Here is a 20,425-nt window from a genome sequence, read left to right on the forward strand (position 1 = left end):
TCAATACAGAATGTTGCTCTTGATATTCAAAACATTGTCAGATGATCTTGCTCCAACAACTTTTATCTTTTTAAAGTTAACACTGTTGTTTGTGACTACTTGCATTATATGTTTGGCACCTATCTCTTGAGCGATACTATTCCTTAGGCTATATGTATAAGATGTCTCATGGGATTCTTTAATTGCATTAACAAATTTGTGAAATATTATATTTCTAGCTATCACACATCAACATAACTCCACAGAGGTTTCATTGTTTTTTGGCTGATGAGTTACGTCTTGGTTTCCTCTACTTATTCATCTAAGTAAATACTAACAATTTTATATGCAATCATAGTTAGATGTCATACTTATTATTTGTTGCATTTGGTGGTATTTGATTGAAATGATTTTTTTTTAATGATAGATGGATTTCTTCTCCTTTGCGTTGGCATATTAATTCTGGTCTACTTGTTAGCATGGTTTGGGAAGGCCATTAGATCAATATTGCTAATATTTACCGTATGCCTTTATGGAGTAGAAGGAAAGAAATTACCAATACCACCTCATGATGAGGAAATACGAATATTTGTCCTCCTTAATATTGGTTCAACAGTTTGAATCACTTCCACTAGCACTAATTGAGATTTTTCTAGTAGCAACAATTGTACACATTTGTTGCTCATAATCATATTTTTTTCAGGTGGCACAAGAGCAGTTGGGTCATGTGCGATATGATTGCCATGACTTTGAATAGATAGGATCCTTAGAAGCTTTCCTACCAAACTCTTATGTTGTTTCTGTTGGTATTTGACATTCTTTTTGGCATCAAAGTTTCTCTTTCATTCTATGTGGAATTTCTTGATGAAATTTTGAACACTCTGGGACATGCGAGTATCCGTTAGCAAGTTGTTGTTTGAGATGTGTGATCCCATCTTCATGTTCAATAATATCACAATATAAAATAATGTTAGTGGAATCAATTCCTTAAGCTACACACGTGTTTCTATTCTGAATCATACTGCTTGTTATTTTGTTGCTAGTTGCATATGTACACATTGTTGATACCTAGATGTGAGATGACCAGAAGCTAGATGTGGGTGAGTAAGCAGCAATTATACTTGCAATTGCAATCCTAATCTCCTCTTGATACAAATTTAGCAAGATCATACAAGATTAGTGCAGTTGAAAAAAAAGAAACATTAAAACAAGCACATCACAATTGCTAACACCTTCATTTATGTAGTTCGGAACCCTTCTTTCTATTGCACGACTTATGATTCATTAGTGAGTCATTCTCAAGAAGCCACTATCTTTCTCCTTCTCTTGGAGAAACCTCTTACAACCCTCTTACAACATACAAGGTTTACAAGAAAATACAAGAGGGAAGGCTAAAGATCATGGAGAAACTCTAATAAAATTTGACTAACTCTATTTTGCCAACCTTGAAGCTTCCATTGAGCTCCCTTTTATTGTCTTCAACCACTTTTTATTTCATTTGCTCTAAGCTAATTTGTCGCCAGTCAGTCAATTGGATCCACCTATCAGTCAACTAGTTCCTTAATCAATTTAGCTTGAGTCTGCCAATGACTACTTAGGCCAATTAGATTTTACCATCAGCCGACTTGATCACAATAGCCTTGTGATAATCCACCTATTGTAGTGTAATCAATGACTCCTTCAAGCTTTCCTTATGTAGCATTAGTCAACTGATCGTAGCTTAGTTGAGTCGACTGCCTAGTCAACTAAGCTATGAGTTGTTTGCCGACCACACTAGTTGTCTCCTTAGTCAATTCAATCCTCTTATTCATTAAAGTCAACTTTAGTCAACTGGAACCGCCTGAATATGATCGAGTCTTATGCCTAAATTGAGATTTTACCCTCACTCTGTGTACAAGCCACTCAACTCTCACAACTCATCAGATTTTACCTTTGCAGCTTAACTTCGCCACCACAACCATCTCCCATCAGGGTACTTGCCCCTCGGATGTGTCATTTTTCATGCCTCACCTGCGTACTGTGCCTCCGCCGACTGATATCGACACTACCATTACTCCTGATCATGCAGTCCCTCAGATGTCTCATTCTTTCCTTCTTCGCCCTTCTTTGATCTCTACGAACTTCGAGCTACTAAGCTACTAACTTGGCCATGTTAAGTTATACTCTAGAGCCTCTCCGACACACCTTAGTGCTTTTATTTTGCAGTCCCTCAATGGCTTCGTGTAACTTTCTTCAATCTCCACTGACCTCCAAGCCCTTTAATGTATCGCCTTGGCCACACTAAGTCATCATCTAACATGACCTTAACCTTGTTGAGTTACAAGTCCTGCGGGCTCCATGTGTGTCCTATAAAGCCTGCACACTCAAGCACATAACAAATATACAATGCAAAGATAACTTAAACCCTCTGTATAAACATCAAAACCTCTTTGCACAAATATCAAAATATTATTTTAAAAAGTTAAATAATTTAGAAAATAAAATTCATACATTAACTCCAACTCTATCTATTATAAATCTACACACTAGCATTTTTCCTAATTTAGAGGATTAAACAATATTGCTTATAATTTTGATCAATTAATACATTAATTATTTAAAATTATTCATTGATTCAATATAGTAGTTTTTATTATTATTTATTAAAATACAGTGTTGATTAATAGAGTAATTACAAATTAATATTATTAAATTAGAGTATTTGTAAAGAATATAGTTTTTATTGAAAAAATAGTATTTAATAATCAACAGGATGTAATAAATATTAGTTTATTGCAGATTAAGACATAATTATTGATGCTGATACAGAATTAATTCCATATGACTACAAAATTTTTTAAACTGTATTTACAATATTTTAATTTTTGAGTTATAAAATTGATTAATATTAGTTATATAATTTATTTTAATCAGCTTTTACCTCTGCCCCTTCCCCATCTTGCAGCAAATGTGTTCTCCTATCCCTGAGTGTGTGGCAATTGCTGTTGCTCCTATCCCCTTCCCCTTTCAAGATTTTCCTCGCCTGATCGGTCTATTGTGATTTTTGATTACTTCAACGAGTTGTGCCTTCGACCTTGTTGTTGCTACCTTGATTCTGCCTCGTTTCCTCATCAGTATGCTAGCTTCTCAACAACAATTTATAACATTTCTTCACTATTCTCCTTTTTCTTCTCTTCTCATTTTCATGATTCACATAAGGAACCAGAGGATCTCCAGACATAGACTCAAATTCCTCAAATGGGAAAGGTAGCTAGGTTGGGAAAGGTTGGAACCGAGGTGTAGGAGCTACAGAAGATGAAGAGTGGTGGTTAGGAGGTTATTTTTGACCCCAAATTACTATGCAAGCGCCTTTTTAGTCATTGATGAGAGTTTAAAATGGATTTATAAAATGATACCTGCAACACTGTTCTTATATCTCATTTTGAATCAGACGTCGAATAAGCTGTTTCACATTTTGATCCAAAACAATTCAAAACAGTTGACTCTGGTCATGATGTCCATTTATAATAACCACCTTGCATACCCAAATTCTATTTGGTTCCTGTGGCTGATTACACATGTAATTCTAACAATGTCACATCTCAAGGATGACCAATAAACTTTTATTTAAAACGAGGGCTTGACCCTTTCTTAAAATGCCCAGCACGACCATGTGTGTGCAATTCCCAAAATGAGTCTTACTGATCTATCTCCTTGAAATGATAGGTCAGTGGATTGATTCAAAACAAGAGATAAGTCAAAGGATGGATCCTCTATTTCTTTGTTTCCTTTGTAACGAAAAGATGGAGGATAGAAGTTTAAAGAGGTAAATTTAAGTATCCGCCCTTCATAATTTATCCGCCCAAATTTGTGCCAAAAGCTAATTGATAATTGTTTATTATAAAAAAATGATATATTTCCTCTTCATTTAAATCCATTCAAGGAGATTACTTAAAGGATAATTTTATTGCCGTCCTTCCTCTCTATCTTTTCATTATTTTATATATTTTACACCATTCAATTTAAGGAGTGGTTTCTTTCATGTGGGGATAAGCACAATGTTGATGTGGAAATGCTGTCAACATTGTAGTAGAAAAGCCAAAGAAAGGAGGGGATGGCTGTGTAGTTGCATTAAAACACTAGTCAGTCACTTTATATCTAGTATGCATTGTTGTAGTCTACTATTTGGTTGTGTGAAGTAGTTGCACAAAAGTAGTGGTCAGTGATGCTCTTATATGTTTTTTTTTTCTATATTAACTGTTGTATGTAGCTGTTAGTAATAGAGTAGATATGTTTTTTTCCCTATATAACTGTTGTGTGTAGCTGTTAGTAATAGAGTAGTGGGAGCATGTAATGCACAGAATAGAGATGAGATGCATATTTCTCTCAATAGGGGCATGTTTTAGCTCTTAATTTTGTGTTTCACAATTATCCTTTTGCTTGAAGATCAGTTTTTACACCGGTATAGGTCAAAGGGAGAAGCCAGCCATTCCCATGATTAATCCAGTTCATATTAGGAAGAGGCTTTTTTCTGATGTGCTAGTGCAGGAAAGTTGTCTGACACAATTCTTCAGCAGATCCCTTAAGTCATTGCCTTGATATCTTGGTATTTATTATTATCTTTTAGTTTTTGAGTGGTCATCAATTATCTTGCGACATGCTTCCATACAGCACAACTAAGGACATTCAACAAAATTAAACCTTTTTTTATTATGTCGGCATGGCCAGATTAAATTTGTAGTTCATGCCATGTGGTATGTCAACATTTACTTTCTGATTGGTTGGTACATTTGATGACCATATAATGCTGGATGCTCCGGGTTTAAGAATCTTGTACCAATTAATATTACCACTCATATCAGGTGGGTGATTTGATTTAATTGTTTTTTTCTCTTTCAAATGAGAAGTACTACTTTTAGCCGAACATAGATGATAATTTGTTTTACATTTTCAATTGAAATAGACAGGTTGTAAGTTAATGATAACATATAGTTGATGCTTGCTATTGTTTTTCTGTTTCAGCTACCATCGCTTTACATGCTTTTGAACTTTATACCGATGTGATTTTTTTTTCTTTGATCCTCTGACCTGGATAAACTCTGTTGGTTCCTTTCAATATTTCCTTTGGAAAGATTGGACGAGATTAAGTTTCCTGTGGTAGAGGAAGTTGTGAATTATTTTATTACAATTGATTCTATTGTAATAATGCCTAGTGTAGATTAGGATCAACTTGACTCTTAACAAGACCTATTTGCATTTTGGAAGGTTAGCTTCAGTATGCCAAAACTTGATGTGAAGTTTATGCACAGAGGAAAAGATATCATGATTGAGAATAATGTAAGGGGCATACATCTGAGCAGCAGTAAATCACAGCTACATGAGGAATCAGGGGAGACTACATCACATTTTGATGTTCAAGTGGTTTTCAGCGAAATTCATGTACTCATGAGTTGTAATTTTGGTAATATGCATTCCATCTTTATTCAAATTGTTCAAGTAATTAAGACTACTATTATTTCAGTTATTAAATGAAGGGACTAGTTCAATCATGGAGATTATGAAAGTTGCTATTGTCACATCTTTGGATGTTCCGGATGAAGTAAGCCCCTGACATTTGATTCCATATTCTACTTATTTTCATTGCTTGCTCAGTGATGTGATCTTAACCTGCTTTTCTATGAAGCTCTCTTCCTAAGTGTGATTCTTTCAGGCATACATATAAGTGAAATTTTTTATTAACCAATGGTTTTACCATTTTTTTAAAGAAGCCACTCAAACTTCATGAGATTCCCTTTTATCCCCAATGCTTAATAGCCATTGCATTTGACCACTCCTTCACTCCTAAGTCTATTGGCTCTGGTCAACAATCAATTCATGCCAAATGGACCATTTAAAGCCACACGAGGTTAAGTTTTGCCTTTGACAATTTGTTTGATTAGTCATAGTAAGGTGCAGAGGTCAGAAAGTGTTAAATGCAATATTTTTATAACCTCTGGGATGGTGATATAGAATCTCTCAAAACTTGAGGAGCATTCTGCATTGGTAATTTTTAGTAAAATTAAAATTTTCCTACATATAAAATCTTGGGCTTCCTATTGTGGTCACTTACATATTAACAGAACTTTTGCCATCATCTGAATTTAGATAATTTAATTCCCTTCACTGTTTATGCTTATTCTGAAAGAAATGAAAACAACTTTTCCCTTAAAAGTGGGTTGAAAACTTGTTGAACAAATTTGGGAAGGCTTCTTGAGGTAAGGCACTTGCCTTCTGCCTGATTCTTGAAGTTAGTATGGTTAATATCCAAAATTGCATCATAACTATTGGATTTTTTCAAATATGATATATTTTCCCCTTGATTTTACCTCAATTCCCTGCACAAACATTCAAATTTGTGTTAATTGTAGCCAGATATCATCCAAAATTGCTAATACAAATCATATGGACATAAAATTACCAACAATATTTAATAATTTGTACGTCCAAAATTGAGAGTTTTTGACTAGGCCAATTAGACATCCAATTTGGATCAGCTCACAGTTAACAATATGGTATGGTGTTGTGCGCTACAGGATATGTGCTCGTTTGACAAATCATCAAGAGCAATAACAGATCAATCTTTGGAACAAAACATAGTTCATATTGATTCACAAACATTTTATGATTGATGGTCATCAACGAGTTTAATTTCAATTTGTTAATGTTTGATGATTGATGGTAATTGATGATTTCAATTTCAATGTCCATTAGACTACGGGTGATTTTATGTTAAAAATATTAATCCTTAAGAGGCCAATCAATCAGCTATAACATCTTGTATTTGCCTTTATGTTTTATTCAAAACATTCTCTAAACCTTACAACGTTAGAAATAAATGTTTAGATGATTGTAGAAGCCCAAGTATACATTTAATGGAGGTTATGGATAATATGAATTTTGGTAGATTCTATCAATCAGCTATAACATCTTGTATTTGCCTCTATTGTCCCCTCAGGATGGTTTAATGGCTAGCGCATGAGGTGCTGCCAACTTAATGCCTGAGGTTTGAATCTCAGTATAGCTGAGGTAAATGTCTCCCTCATGTGCCAGTCACTATTCCAAGGGCTAGTAGCCACCCGTGATGTACCTCCTCCATGTTGACCTGGGACAGATTTGCAGGGGCGCTCGGTGAGCGCAGTCGCCTTTTGCCAACTTGTATTTGTCTATATTTTTTTATTCAAAACATCCTCTAAACCTTACAATGTTAGAAATAAATGTTTAGATGTCCAGTTTAACAGAAGTAGGGATTGAACTACAATAACTCATACTTTATAATGGAAAAATTGTAGAAGCCCAAGTATTAAACATTTAATGGAGGTTATGCATAATATGAATTTTGGTAGATCTGTCCAGCACAAAGGAGTCCATCAACATTTGTTGCAAACCAACTATACCCATTTGAATGGACAAATTATCTCTATCTAACTAAATTACTCGAATTGGTATAATCCATTTAGAACCATGGTTGAAAATTTCGTATTGTGCGGGGTGAAACAGATGAAATTTGTCGTTCTATCTACACTGACATCGTGGCGCCACAAGGTTGCGGAGGTGCTGGTGTGTCGCGGAGTCGTTGAGTTTTCATATTTTAAAAAAATTATTATTATTATTATATGCTTTTTTTATTTTTTAAAATATTTAGGTTAATTTTTTTTATTATTAGTTAATATATTTTATATTTAAAAATTACCGAAATCATATCGGTACGGTATGATATGGTACGGAAACCGTATCGTTCTGATCCGAGATTGAAGCTCCAATACGGGTCAATTTTAAACCATGTTTAAGATTACAACATGCATTAGGTATGCAACTAGATCTGCATATGAGAAATCATATCTGGTGTGATTGATCTCATAAGGTAGTTCCATACTCACTTAAACTTTGGCTTGATATTCACATGGTGCATTCATCCCATCTTATTCATATAAATTTATTTTCAATCCTTTTCTTAGTTAGCCTTGCTTGCAACATGGTGAAGTTTTGCTCAATGATCATTGGTTTGGGCTGTGAGGATGGTTGATTGAAATAACTTATATGTTCTTTGTGACCTTTCACATCATCTATATCATCTTTTCTACCTTTTGCGCTAGCACTGCTATGGATGTCACTATCACCTTTGTGTCTCATCCATCATATTGTACCATTTAAAGGGCTATGTATCTCTATTTCCATGCAATCTTTCACATAATATCTTTCAAGGGTCTATCACCCTCTTTAATAGCTGGCCTTTTCGTTGCTTTGGCCAAGATGTTGGTTGATCATTTGGTTAGGATGGATGTTGAGACTTAAGAGCATTGCAACTGAGATAGAGTCATGAAGAGCATTGGAATAGGATGCATAAGGTTGATGTTAACAGTGCAAGAATATCCTGGTCCCCATGGCACTCAAACTATAGTACAAATGTCCGACATGATTGTGGATCTAAGTGTGACATAATTGTTCTGCAAAATTCTTACGAGTGATTAATAAGAGTGTCAAGTATTCACTCAAAGTGTTGATGTTGGAGTGTCAATGATTGACATTGATATAAAGGGACACATAAAGAAGTACTAAGGCCTAGTTTGATCCTGATATTTAATAAATAAGACTATCTAGTGTTTCTTCTTAGATCCATTTACCACCACCTTTCTCCGAGGTTCGTTTAGCTTCATGATTTATGTGCTATCAATATATGGAATACCAATTTATTATTTAGGCAGCGAAGGGAGCCGAAATGAAAATGGAGGGGGAGAGGGTTAGGAATGAAGAGCATCTATCTATTTGGATGGAACTAAGGAAGGATCCTTTGACCTCTCCTGCCTAAGTATGGGCGGATTGGAAGAAGAGTAAGAAAAAAATGCTAAAAGAGCAATATATATCCTTTCTTCATCACCGACCACTAATCACCAACATATGCCAAGCCACCGTTAGACTATCATTGACAGAAGACAATTGATCATCATCATCAGCCATCAACAACCTCCGTCAAACCATTGCCAGTCATGGTCAATTGCTGACAAACCATCATTTTGCCACCAGATTAACCATCAAACCACTGCTGATTGTCAAATTTGACCACCAAGATCATCACACATTGTTAACGGGTCATGGCTGGACTTCAATCACCATTGGATCCAATCGTTGAACCACTGCCAACCATTGCTGACCCATGGTCAGACTACCGTCAGATGTTGACCGTCTTTGTCTAAACAGAGGGAACATGAGGGTAAAGATGAAAATTTTCATCTTTTCTTCCCCTCCCTCTTTTTCTTGCACTCCTTTCTCTCCAACCTCCCTCCCTCCATTTGGATGTAGCACTAGTCCTGTTTTTATCTTCTGTCTACTTGAAAAAAAGAAACACAAGTTGATTTCCTTGTGGTAGCTTGACATAAACCATCTTCGGCTAAGCTCCTGTACAAAAAAAATTTGATTATGCTTTAGCTACTGCTCCTAAGAGATTATTTTTGTGACCAACTTTCTCACGTTGATCTGAAGTTCAACATGATTCCAAAACTTCGGCCACCATTCATTGGAAGATTATGCTTTAGCTAATAATTTAGACTAACAAATTACTGTTAGGCATAAATGATGATTTTTTTTTTGAATATATATCTGGTTTTGTATCATGATGTAAAGATATTACCATCAATTTGGAACTATCAGAAGCCTCACATAACAAACATTCTTCATTTATGTTTTTTGTTGTTGAATTTAGTCTCGCTCAATTGTTGCTATCATATAGAATATAGCATTTTCTCATTCTCAACAAGGTGGTAAAGATATTGATAAGCATGATTAAAATATAATGCTATTTTTTGTTTTTGAAAAATATCAGTCTGTTTAAAATCAAGAATGTTACAACTGAAGAATTTAAATATACATGCCAGTTGCTTATCTTTGCACTTTTTGTTTCACCTATTCTAAAATTGATTCAAATGTTGAGTTGGAATTTGGTCAAGGATAGCAAACTTGTTGCAATATTTTATGACATTTGTTGAAGCCTAAGTGGTTATCAACAGGGTCTTGTCTGATTAGCTTAGTGGCCTACAAAATGATACATATCTTAAGTGTTTCTACTTTCAATTATAGTGGCTATCTAGTTGAATGGCATGTTGCCATGCGTGATTGACAATATAAGCTTGAATGTCATGGAAGAGATTTATGGAGATAATTCAGTCTAAAAATAAGTGTTAGTGAGAATGAGGGATCGTCTGGGTGGGGTTTATGAGCCAAATGGGCAGCGTATCACCCTCAGTACATCCAATTCTGGTGGACCACTCAAATCTAGGTGATCCAGTTACTCCCTGCTAGTCCCTACACAAATCTATAAAAACTGACCATACTGGGCGGAACCATACAGTTTTTGTAAATTGATTCATGGTACACTTGAAACAGATTTGTGAGTACAGAATCGAGCAAAATCGAAAAAAGTGATTGTATTTGAAACAACCTCAAATCTATATTTAGATATTAACCTATTTTAAACAATGGAGAGGGGTTGCTTATATATTTTTCAATATTAGATGGTAAACATGCTCATTTATCCTGCCATAAGGTACAGATGGGATGACTGTTGGAAAGATCGCCATCAGGATTATGATATGATACTTAAACTTAAGTCATCACATCAGTAATTAAAGGAAAATGAGATCCATTGAGTTGAAAGCTGAATGATGAGTTGGTACCATTTTCATTTCAATTCTCCATGTTTTTTTGTATTCTCACTTTGAAATTTAAAGTTTATCTGGCTTCTCTAGTGTTGCTTATATCATCTTGTACCACATTCATGAACCTATTGTGCTTGGTAGCCCCTTTTTCTTTACATTTTGTATAAAGGCCAAGTAAACTTATGAGTAGACCTTTATCTGCTTTATTCTTTTTTATTTTCACTACCACAATACCTGCATATAGAATTCTTTTCTTTGCTGTTTTTTGTGTTTTGATGTCAAGGTAAATTTTCTCTCTTTTTATCTGTTGCAAATTTAACTTGTACAACTGGATATATATGCTATATGCCTTTGTTTATTCTTTTAACACGGAGCATAACGTGGAAGTTTGTTTCTGGTCTCAGCGGCTTCTACCTATCAGAGTTGAGATTGATGTGAAACTTGGTGGTACCCAGTGCAATCTCATTATTAGCAGATTAAAACCATGGTTGCAACTCCTAATGTCCAAAAAGAAAAGTTTTAGCCTTGGGAAGGATAATTCTCGACATGAAAACTCTCAAACAAATCATGTTAAATCAATCATGTGGACATGTACTGTTTCAGCCCCAGAGATGACTATTGCCCTTTATAGTGTTACAGGACTGCCGCTATATCATGTAAGTTGGCCATAATAAGAAGAAAATGTGAAAGCTGCTTTTGTTAGAAAGATTGCTGAATATTATTAGTATAAGGTATTAGTAAGACTATTTCATTTTTATCAATGATATTACTCCATCAATATATCTTTTTCTGCTTATCCTTAATACTAAGTTCCTAATATGATATATTTTCTCCTGATTATGTGTATAGGCTCTGCTTATCCTCAATGTTGTGTTTCTTATGAACACCTAGGGATATAAAGGTGGGTATTGATTTTGTTCAATTTTTTTGGAGATAATTTGAGAAAAACAACTCTCGCCCTTCCGTTCATTTTGTTGCACACAAATTAGCCTGAAAAACATGAGGACCAGCTGCTAATTTTATGTTCCGTTAACTTTGACAGAAATACTTCTAGCTCAGATAAGTATGAATGCATGTCTGATGGTTCCTGATCATGCATTGTTTTTAGTTCTCCACATGAAACTTTTGCTTTCTGTTTCTGAAATTGCATATCTACCATTTTGGTTGTCTGCTTTATTTTTATGTTGTTTCTAAACTATTTCCTTCCTGCAGAAAAGTGAGTCTGTTGTTGCATGCTACTTATTCAGGTCCTTAGTTTTTTCTTTTTCTTTCTAAAGTAGAATATCTTGTCCAAATAGCTTGCTTCTTAAAGTTCTGGTTGGGACTTGTTTTCTACTGATATCGGCTAACCTAAAAGTATTTTATTGGCTTGGAGGCTGAGGATTTATTTTGTGATCACTAGTAAATGATGCAATCACATATTCTCTCTTAATTAAAATAAGATATAATTTTCCTTGACTGGGTCTCCATGATACAAGTACTCCTGATAGGGACCACATAATTGCATTGTTCAAGTCTATTATGCGTTGATTTACTGTGGTCAGACAGTTTTCCAGAATGCTAAATTAACTTTCTTCTTCTCAATGTCTTATTTTTTAGGCATCGGAATTTTTTTTTTTTTTTGTTTTCTTTGTTTGTTGTTCAGGCCACTAATATTTTCGCACTTATAGTAATTTATCCTTTTGTTTGAATTTCTAAAATTCTTGTCATACTTTTTTCTTTTATATAAATTTTGTAATGCTGTTAATTTTCAATTTCTTCACAAATAGAACATCTTTCAGCATGATGTTTTAGTTAGTCAATTTTAGTTTGCTATTTTGTATGTTTGGATAATTATCTCATTGATTATGAGAATATGTTATTTTTTCTATCTTTCATCTTTGTATAACTACATGACTGACTATGAGAACCTAGGATTGCCTAGGCCTTTTTTCCTAGTGCTGGTGTGCCTGACAGGGGCATATTTATATCAAACTTGTTCTCTTTCAAACCATTTGTACTCTATGCAGGGTTGTTCACAGTCTTCACATTTATTTGCGAACAACATAGCATGTAAGGGGATACAAGTCCACATGGAACTCGGTGAGCTACAATTGCACATGGAAGATGAATACCAGGAGTGTTTGAAGGAGAACTTGTTTGGAGTAGAAACTAATTCAGGTTCTTTAATGCACATTGCACGACTAAGTCTAGATTGGGGTCAAAAGGAAATTGAATCCAAAGAACAACAAGGTCTAACTAGGTGGATGTTGGTATTTTCAGCTGATATAAGTGGTATGGGAATAAACTTTGGCTTTCAGCATATTGAGTCTCTTGTATACAACTTAATGTCATATAGAACACTGATCAAAACCTTATCATCTTCTAATAAAAGGGCTACAGACTTTAAGGTTGCATACTCTAGCAAAAAGTCAGCAAAAGGAACACGAATAATGAAACTGAATCTTGAAAAATGCTCAATATGCTATCATGGTGAAATGGCTATTGAAGATGCTGTTGTAGCAGATCCAAAACGTGTGAATTTTGGTTCACATGGCGGCCATGTAGTAATTAGTACATCAGAAGGTGGGATGCCACGTGTAGCAAATATTATTTCAACATTCCCAAATAACAGTAAGATCCTCAAATTCTCAACATCTCTTGATATCTTGCAGTTTAGTTTATGTGTAAACAAAGAAAAGGAATCAACACAGATGGAATTAGAGAGAGCTAGATCTTTTTATATGGAATTTACTGAAGGCCATAAACCTGGTAGTAAAGTGACTTTGTTTGATATGCAAAATGCAAAGTTTGTGCGTCGTTCTGGTGGTCTTACTGATGTTTCTGTTTGCTCCCTATTTAGTGCAACTGATATTACTACTAGATGGGAACCTGATGCTCATTTGGCAGTATACGAAATTTTTGCTCGCGTTAAGCTTTTATTAAATAATAGCAAGATCCAACACTCTGACAATGAGGTAAAGGTGTTGGCTGATAGAGTGAAAGAATTGGAATTTGAAAAGGTTTCTATGAAAGATAAAATTCGAGCTGAAAAGCTACTTGGTAAACAAGAGTCAATTTTTGCTGTTGATGTGGAGATGTTAAGAGTATCTGCTGAAGTTGCAGATGGTGTGGAAACAGAAATTCAGGTACAGTCTATCTTTTCAGAGAATGCTAGGATAGGTGTATTACTTGAAGGCTTTATGCTTAGTTTCAATGGCGCCAGGGTGTTGAAAAGCAGCCGAATGCAGATTTCATGTATTCCAGTTCCACCAGGTAACACACATGATGCTAAGGCACAATATAGTGTGACAAGGGATTGGGTCATTCAAGGACTAGATGTGCATATTTGTATGCCCTACCGGCTACAGTTACGTGCTATAGAGGATTCTATTGAGGATATGTTTCGGGGTTTGAAGCTTATTAGTACAGCTAAAACAAGTAAGATTTTTCCTACTAAGAAGGATAGTTCAAAGACTACAAAATTCAAATCAACAAAATTTGGTTCTGTTCGATTTGTCATACGGAAATTCTCAGCAGAAATTGAAGAAGAACCAATTCAGGGCTGGCTTGATGAGCATTACTTCTTGTTGAGAAATGAAGTGTGCGAGGAAGCTGTGCGCATGAAGTTTCTTGATGAGATTCTGTCTTCTTGCAACAGGGTTATGGGGAATGGGGACAAAAGTGATTTCAAATTCCAAAAAGCTATCCATAATGGAATTGAGTTTGATTTGAATGATTTTTCAGCTATTAAGAGGTTGAAGGATGACATACACAGGCAAACATTCAAATCTTACTACCAGGCATGTCAGAAGATTGTCCATGCAGAAGGATCTGGTGCATGCTCAAGAGATTTACAATCTGGTTTCCAAATGAGTAGTCGTAGATCTTCACTTCTATCACTTTGTGCTACTGAGTTGGATGTAACTTTGACCAGAATTGAAGGAGGTGATGCTGGAATGGTTGAGTTCATAAAAGATATTGATCCAGTCTGCTTGTCTAATGATATACCATTCTCCAGGCTCTATGGAAGAGATATTGATGTACATGCTGGTACTTTGATTGCTCAGCTTAGAGACTATACATATCCTCTATTTTCTGGAAGTTTGGGCAAATGTAAGGGGCGTGTTGTGCTTGCTCAACAGGTTGCATTTCAAGTCATTTTTCTATTTATTGATTAAATCAATCTGTTTAATTGCATAGTTGATCTCTCTTTTCAGGTCTTTCAATTCATTTTATTTTTATTGTTTGGATTGTTCTGTTTGATTGAATTAATGATCTCTCTTTTCCTGTGTTTCATTTGATGATAATTAACATGGTTTCATTGAAGTGCCATCTGTTTGCAAGTATATTTCTGTAGTTTCTCTGAAGGTTCTTTTCTTATATTTAGGTTTTACAATCCAGTCTTTTATTAAAACCATATTTTTTAAAAAAATAATAAGCAGTGCCATGATCCATGTCCAATGTGGCAGCACTTCTCTTTTGTTGTTATTCTCTTAACTTGTAGTTGTTTACTGGTTTATACTCTATATTCATTTAACTAAGTTTTTCTGGTAAAAGAATTCTGTTAAAATGAATTGGTTCAGAATATGGATGTATATATAATTAGCCTTGTGTACTCCTACGTACTTCGCGGAAGCTGGAGGCAGTAGTTAATGTTAATTAAATGACAGTTGAACTTTAAATGAAAAGTTATGGCATAAAACACTCATCATTAGCATTGTATAGTCCCCACTTATTGAAATGACAAGTGATTTTTTTGGAAGTCGCCTGAAAGATGACAAGATAGATAGGTACTAGTCCCACATATTGCATGATGATATGTGATTTTGTTGGAACTTGTCTTGAAAGATGACGAGATAGACTGGAGAACCCACCTGGACATTCAATGCATTTTTATGACTAAATATCAATGATGTTGGGGTATTTCTACATTTATTGGGTGAACAATTAGTTGTGAATAGGGAGAGCAGGAAAAGTAAAACTTTGTGAATGATTGTTCTGTTGAGTTTGGAACTAACCGATAATGAAGCATAGGAAGATTGATTATGATGAGTTTTTAAAAATAGGATATAGTAATTATGTCCCTGTGATAAAAAGATCCATCTTAGTGTAGTTATGTTTGGACTATAGATTAGTGTGTCTAGTGTGCTTTCTATAACTTAAACCTATACCAAGCAGCATCTCCAATGCATCATCTTTTGTCATTAGTGATGTATGAGCTTACTTGTTATAACTTTACAACGTGCACTATTTATAAATGGACACTTTTGGTTGATGAAAGTTTGATTAAGAAGAATGCTGAACTTGAATTATTTATTAATGCTCTCATTCATGGAGTAGCTATTGCTCTACATCTCTTTATGTACAATGCTGAACTTGATAGAATTGTTCTCTTTTCCTTTGGGTCACAGGCAACTTGTTTCCAACCCCAAAGACATCAAGATGTATTCATTGGGAGATGGAGAAGAGTGCGCATGCTCCGCTCAGCTAGTGGAACAACTCCACCAATGAAAATGTACTCTAACTTGCCTATATACTTTCAGAAAGGTGAAGTATCTTTTGGAGTGGGATATGAGCCAGTATTTGCTGATATAAGCTATGCATTTACAGTAGCTCTAAGGAGGGCTAATCTAAGCACCAGAAGCCAGAATTCTCATTTAAATTATCATAATTCCTCAAATGATTCAACTGCTACAAATTTAGTTCTAGAGAGTCAACTGCCTAAAAAGGAACGTAGTTTACCATGGTGGGATGATATGAGATACTATATCCATGGAAAGATTGTGTTGTATTTTAACAAGACTACTGCAAGTCTGGAACTCCCCTGAATCATTATTTACATGCACTACCTAAGGAGATGAACCCACGTGAAAAAGTATTTGATCCATTCCGGTCAACTTCTCTTTCGTTAAGATGGAATTTCTCTCTAAGACCTTTGCTGCAGGATGGAAATCCTGGAGACAACATGATGCTAGATCAGGCCATCTATGAGACTTCACAACAGTTGGAGAACATTGACTCCCCGCTTATGAATCTAGGAGCCCATGACTTAGCATGGGTATTTAAATGGTGGAGCCTAAATTATAACCCCCCATATAAGCTACGTTCTTTCTCCAGATGGCCTCGATTTGGAATCCCAAGAGCTTCCAGATCTGGTAACTTGTCTCTAGACAAGGTTATGACCGAATTATGTCTTCGTCTTGATTCCACACCTTCTTGCATCAAGCATATGCCTTTAGGCGATGATGATCCTGCAATTGGTTTAACTTTTAAAATGTCAAAATTGAAATACGAATTATGCTACAGTCGTGGAAAGCAGCTATACACCTTTGAATGCAAGCGTGATCCTCTTGATCTTGTCTACCGAGGACTTGACCTTCACATGCTGAAAGCCTACTTAGATAGAGATTGTAGTTCATCTGCAGTTCATGAGATTCAAGCAACTAAGAGAGCTTCAATGACAGGTAAAGTCAATGATAAATGCAGCCAGCCACATAATTTTACGGAAAGAAGTAGGGATGATGGTTTTCTTTTGTATTCTGATTATTTCACAATAAGAAGGCAAGCACCTAAGGCTGATCCTGAAAGATTATTGGCATGGCAAGAAGCTGGAAGAAAAAATCTTGAGATGACCTATGTTAGGTCGGAGTTCGAAAATGGTAGTGAGAGTGATCACACACAATCAGATCCAAGTGATGATGATGGGTTTAACGTTGTAATAGCTGACAATTGCCAACGGATATTTGTATACGGCCTCAAGCTCCTTTGGACACTTGAAAACCGAGATGCTGTCTGGTCCTGGGTAGGTGGAATATCTAAAGTCTTTGAAGCTCCCAAGCCTTCTCCCTCTCGTCAATATGCACAGAGGAAATTAATTGAGGAACAACAGAAGAGAGATGAACCTGAAGATCCTCGTGGTGACATCTTAGTCTCCTCTACTTCTGCAATACATGCTGGCAGTTCTGCTTCTAAACAAGCTGAAACATCTGAATCAAATTCATTAGGTTCTTCTTCAGCCAAAGCTGAATGCATACAATCTGATGTAAATGGTGAGTTCAAAAGAGCTAATCTCTTGTTGTAGATATGCTTGAGTAACTGCATAACTTGGCACTCCAAGAATTGGTAATTGATTCATTTATTGTTTAACTATGCACATTTGCGCTCTTTTCTTATCTCAAAACTTTACATGAAAAATTATTATTTCAATTCATTTGGAGCTATTTCTGTATCTTTAGAAATACTAGTTTTGAGAAGAAACATTGACCCTGTTTCTCAAAAAAAATCATCTCTATGTTTTGAAAGCCTTTGCTATTACATACACGTTTATGTTTCTCTAACCATTTGGTATTACTATCCACCACCAGTAAAGCCTGGGCAGATTGATGATCCAGAGGAGGAAGGGACACGCCATTTTATGGTTAATGTCATTCAGCCTCAATTCAATCTTCATTCTGAGGAAGCTAATGTAAGCAGATTTGACTTTGTTTGTTTAAATCAACATTCCAAAAGTCCTGTGTAGGATGGGAAATGCATCAGATCTCTTTACTTCCTTTATTTCAAGCATTGATTCAATTATTTTTTTAATATTAGTTTTCTTCTATATTATTTCCTGTCAAATGGGTCAGTAGGAAACAGTTATAGTAATGGTTTTAAAAGTTGGCTGATTCCTGTACTGATTGCTCAGAGTTGGATCAGAATCTTAATGATTCAACCCCGTTCCGACTTAATCAAGGATTAGTTTTCAGAGCTTGTTGGAAAACTGAATATATTCTCTGATTTAGTAGGGTTCTTGTGGTAAATTGATCGAATGAGTGATGGTTGGGAGGAATTGATGGTTTTCAAAATTGGCTGATTTCTCATCGAGATCAAATTCAAATAAGATGTGACTCATGACTAAAACTAATTGAGTTTAAGTCAAAGTTCGACCCAAGACTCATCTTTAAATTCCTCTTTCCTCTTTCCTCTCTCCTCTCTCCTCTCTCCTCTCTCCTCTCTCCCTGTGTCCCATGCACAAAACACCCAACAATAAAAGGGTAGTATAAAATTTGGCGAAAGAGAAACTTAGTCAAACTTATGAATTTGGAGAAGAATAAAAAAAGTAATCCCCTCCCCACTCAATCACTGGTTCACATCTCACCCCTACTATTCTTAATCCTCTAAACCCCTTTATATAGTTCCTCTCTTCATTTGCCGCTTCCTTGATGGAGTTGATGTTCTTTGCAAAGAGAATTCCGTTGGTTTTATATGAGTGGAGGAAGATGTAAATTGGGTAAAAGAGAAAGTAGAGATAAAGGAGATCCCAATCTGCTTTGTTCATTTGTGAACTGTGATGTAGACTCCCTATATAAATTATACAACACCATTATATAATATGATACGAATAATTACTAATACCTAAATAGTGATTTTATAGCATATTGCAACAACAATCAAGTTTTATCCGAATAGGTGGGGTCGACTATATGGATGCTCATATGCTATTAGATTCTGTCCCCTACTATATCACAATCTATATTTAAATAAATTTTATCTTATTTTATCGTTGCTAACTAAGCCTTTTTTAATCTTCCTCTTTCTCGTTAAATGTGCATATTTATTATAGTTTCACATCGCTTAATTGGAGAATTTATTGTTTGTCTAAGTATATGTTCGTATCATCTTAAATGTGTCTCTCAAAACAACTCTGATTTTCTATCTAATATTCTCATTTCTTATCCTATTCACCCTCGTATGCCCATACATCTATTTTAACATCCTCATTTTTGCGACTCTTATCTTCTACTTGTGTGCATAACCTAACATTCCGCTTCATATAACATAGCAGGTCTAATTGTCGTTTTGTAGAACTTCTTGAAGTTTTAGAGGAATTTTACGATCACAAAGAATACTTGATGCTCTCCATTTCAATCGTCCTGTTTATATTTTATATAAGACATCTCTCATCTCCTCCATCCTTTTGCAGAATGATTTTAAATACTTAAAGCTCACAATTACATAGAACTTGTTATTTTTTATCTTAATTATTGCCTTGCTATATCTAATATTACTAAACTTAAATTCTATATATTTTGTCTTTACTTTATTAAGCCTAAAATCTTTCGTTCAGATTCGAGCTTAGTTTTGACTTTTTCACTTGTCTCATCTATCAAAACAATATTATTTGCAAATAACATGTAACATGGTAATGTCTTAGTGAGTTCATTCCTGATTAATATAAAAAGATAGAGATTTAAAGCTGATCCTTTATCCAACCCTATCTTTATAGGAAACACTTCGGTTAATCCGCCTAAAGTTTTCACTCTTGTATTATATTCTCATACATATCCTTAATTATTTCAACATACGTTATGCTAACACCTTTCTTTTATAGAATTCTCCACATAATAGAGTTTTTTCTTAGTCTATGAATACCATGTACAAGTTTTTTTCTCGATATTTTTTAATTAATTGTCTGAAGATGTATAACTTCTATTATTGATAATTTTTAAATTGATTTTTCATCACTGTGATCTCATTCTTTAATTTTTTCAATCATTTTTTTTTTAAGTTTCATGGAACGACTCATTAGTTTAATGCCCTATAATTCACACAATTTTGTAAATTTTCGTCGATTTTTTATAGTGGACTAGAGTACTTATCCTCCTCTGATTAGACACTTTTTTTTCAATATTAGGTTAAATAACTTCATAAGTCATTCAATACCTTGCTTCCCTAAGTACTTTTATACTTTTCAATCCAACCACTTTTTTATTTTGCATTTCATTTAAAACTTCTACTTTTGAAGTTTGAATTTACCG

The 20,425-nt window shown here is 34.9% G+C and overlaps 1 protein-coding gene across 1 annotated transcript in view; it reads left to right on the forward strand.

Moving 5' to 3' along the window:
* The window catches only part of LOC122005628 (protein SABRE-like), a 67,856-nt gene that overhangs the window by 11,804 nt on the left and 35,627 nt on the right, over positions 1-20,425 (forward strand). The window contains 7 exon segments of the mRNA XM_042560739.1: positions 5,224-5,397; positions 5,480-5,557; positions 11,051-11,302; positions 12,656-14,770; positions 16,040-16,432; positions 16,435-17,677; positions 17,993-18,093. Of these exon segments, the coding sequence (XP_042416673.1) occupies positions 5,224-5,397; positions 5,480-5,557; positions 11,051-11,302; positions 12,656-14,770; positions 16,040-16,432; positions 16,435-17,677; positions 17,993-18,093 (4,356 nt within the window).

The sequence above is a fragment of the Zingiber officinale genome, chromosome 7B, assembly GCF_018446385.1.
Source record: "Zingiber officinale cultivar Zhangliang chromosome 7B, Zo_v1.1, whole genome shotgun sequence".
In the NCBI taxonomy this organism is placed as follows: Eukaryota; Viridiplantae; Streptophyta; class Magnoliopsida; order Zingiberales; family Zingiberaceae; genus Zingiber; species Zingiber officinale.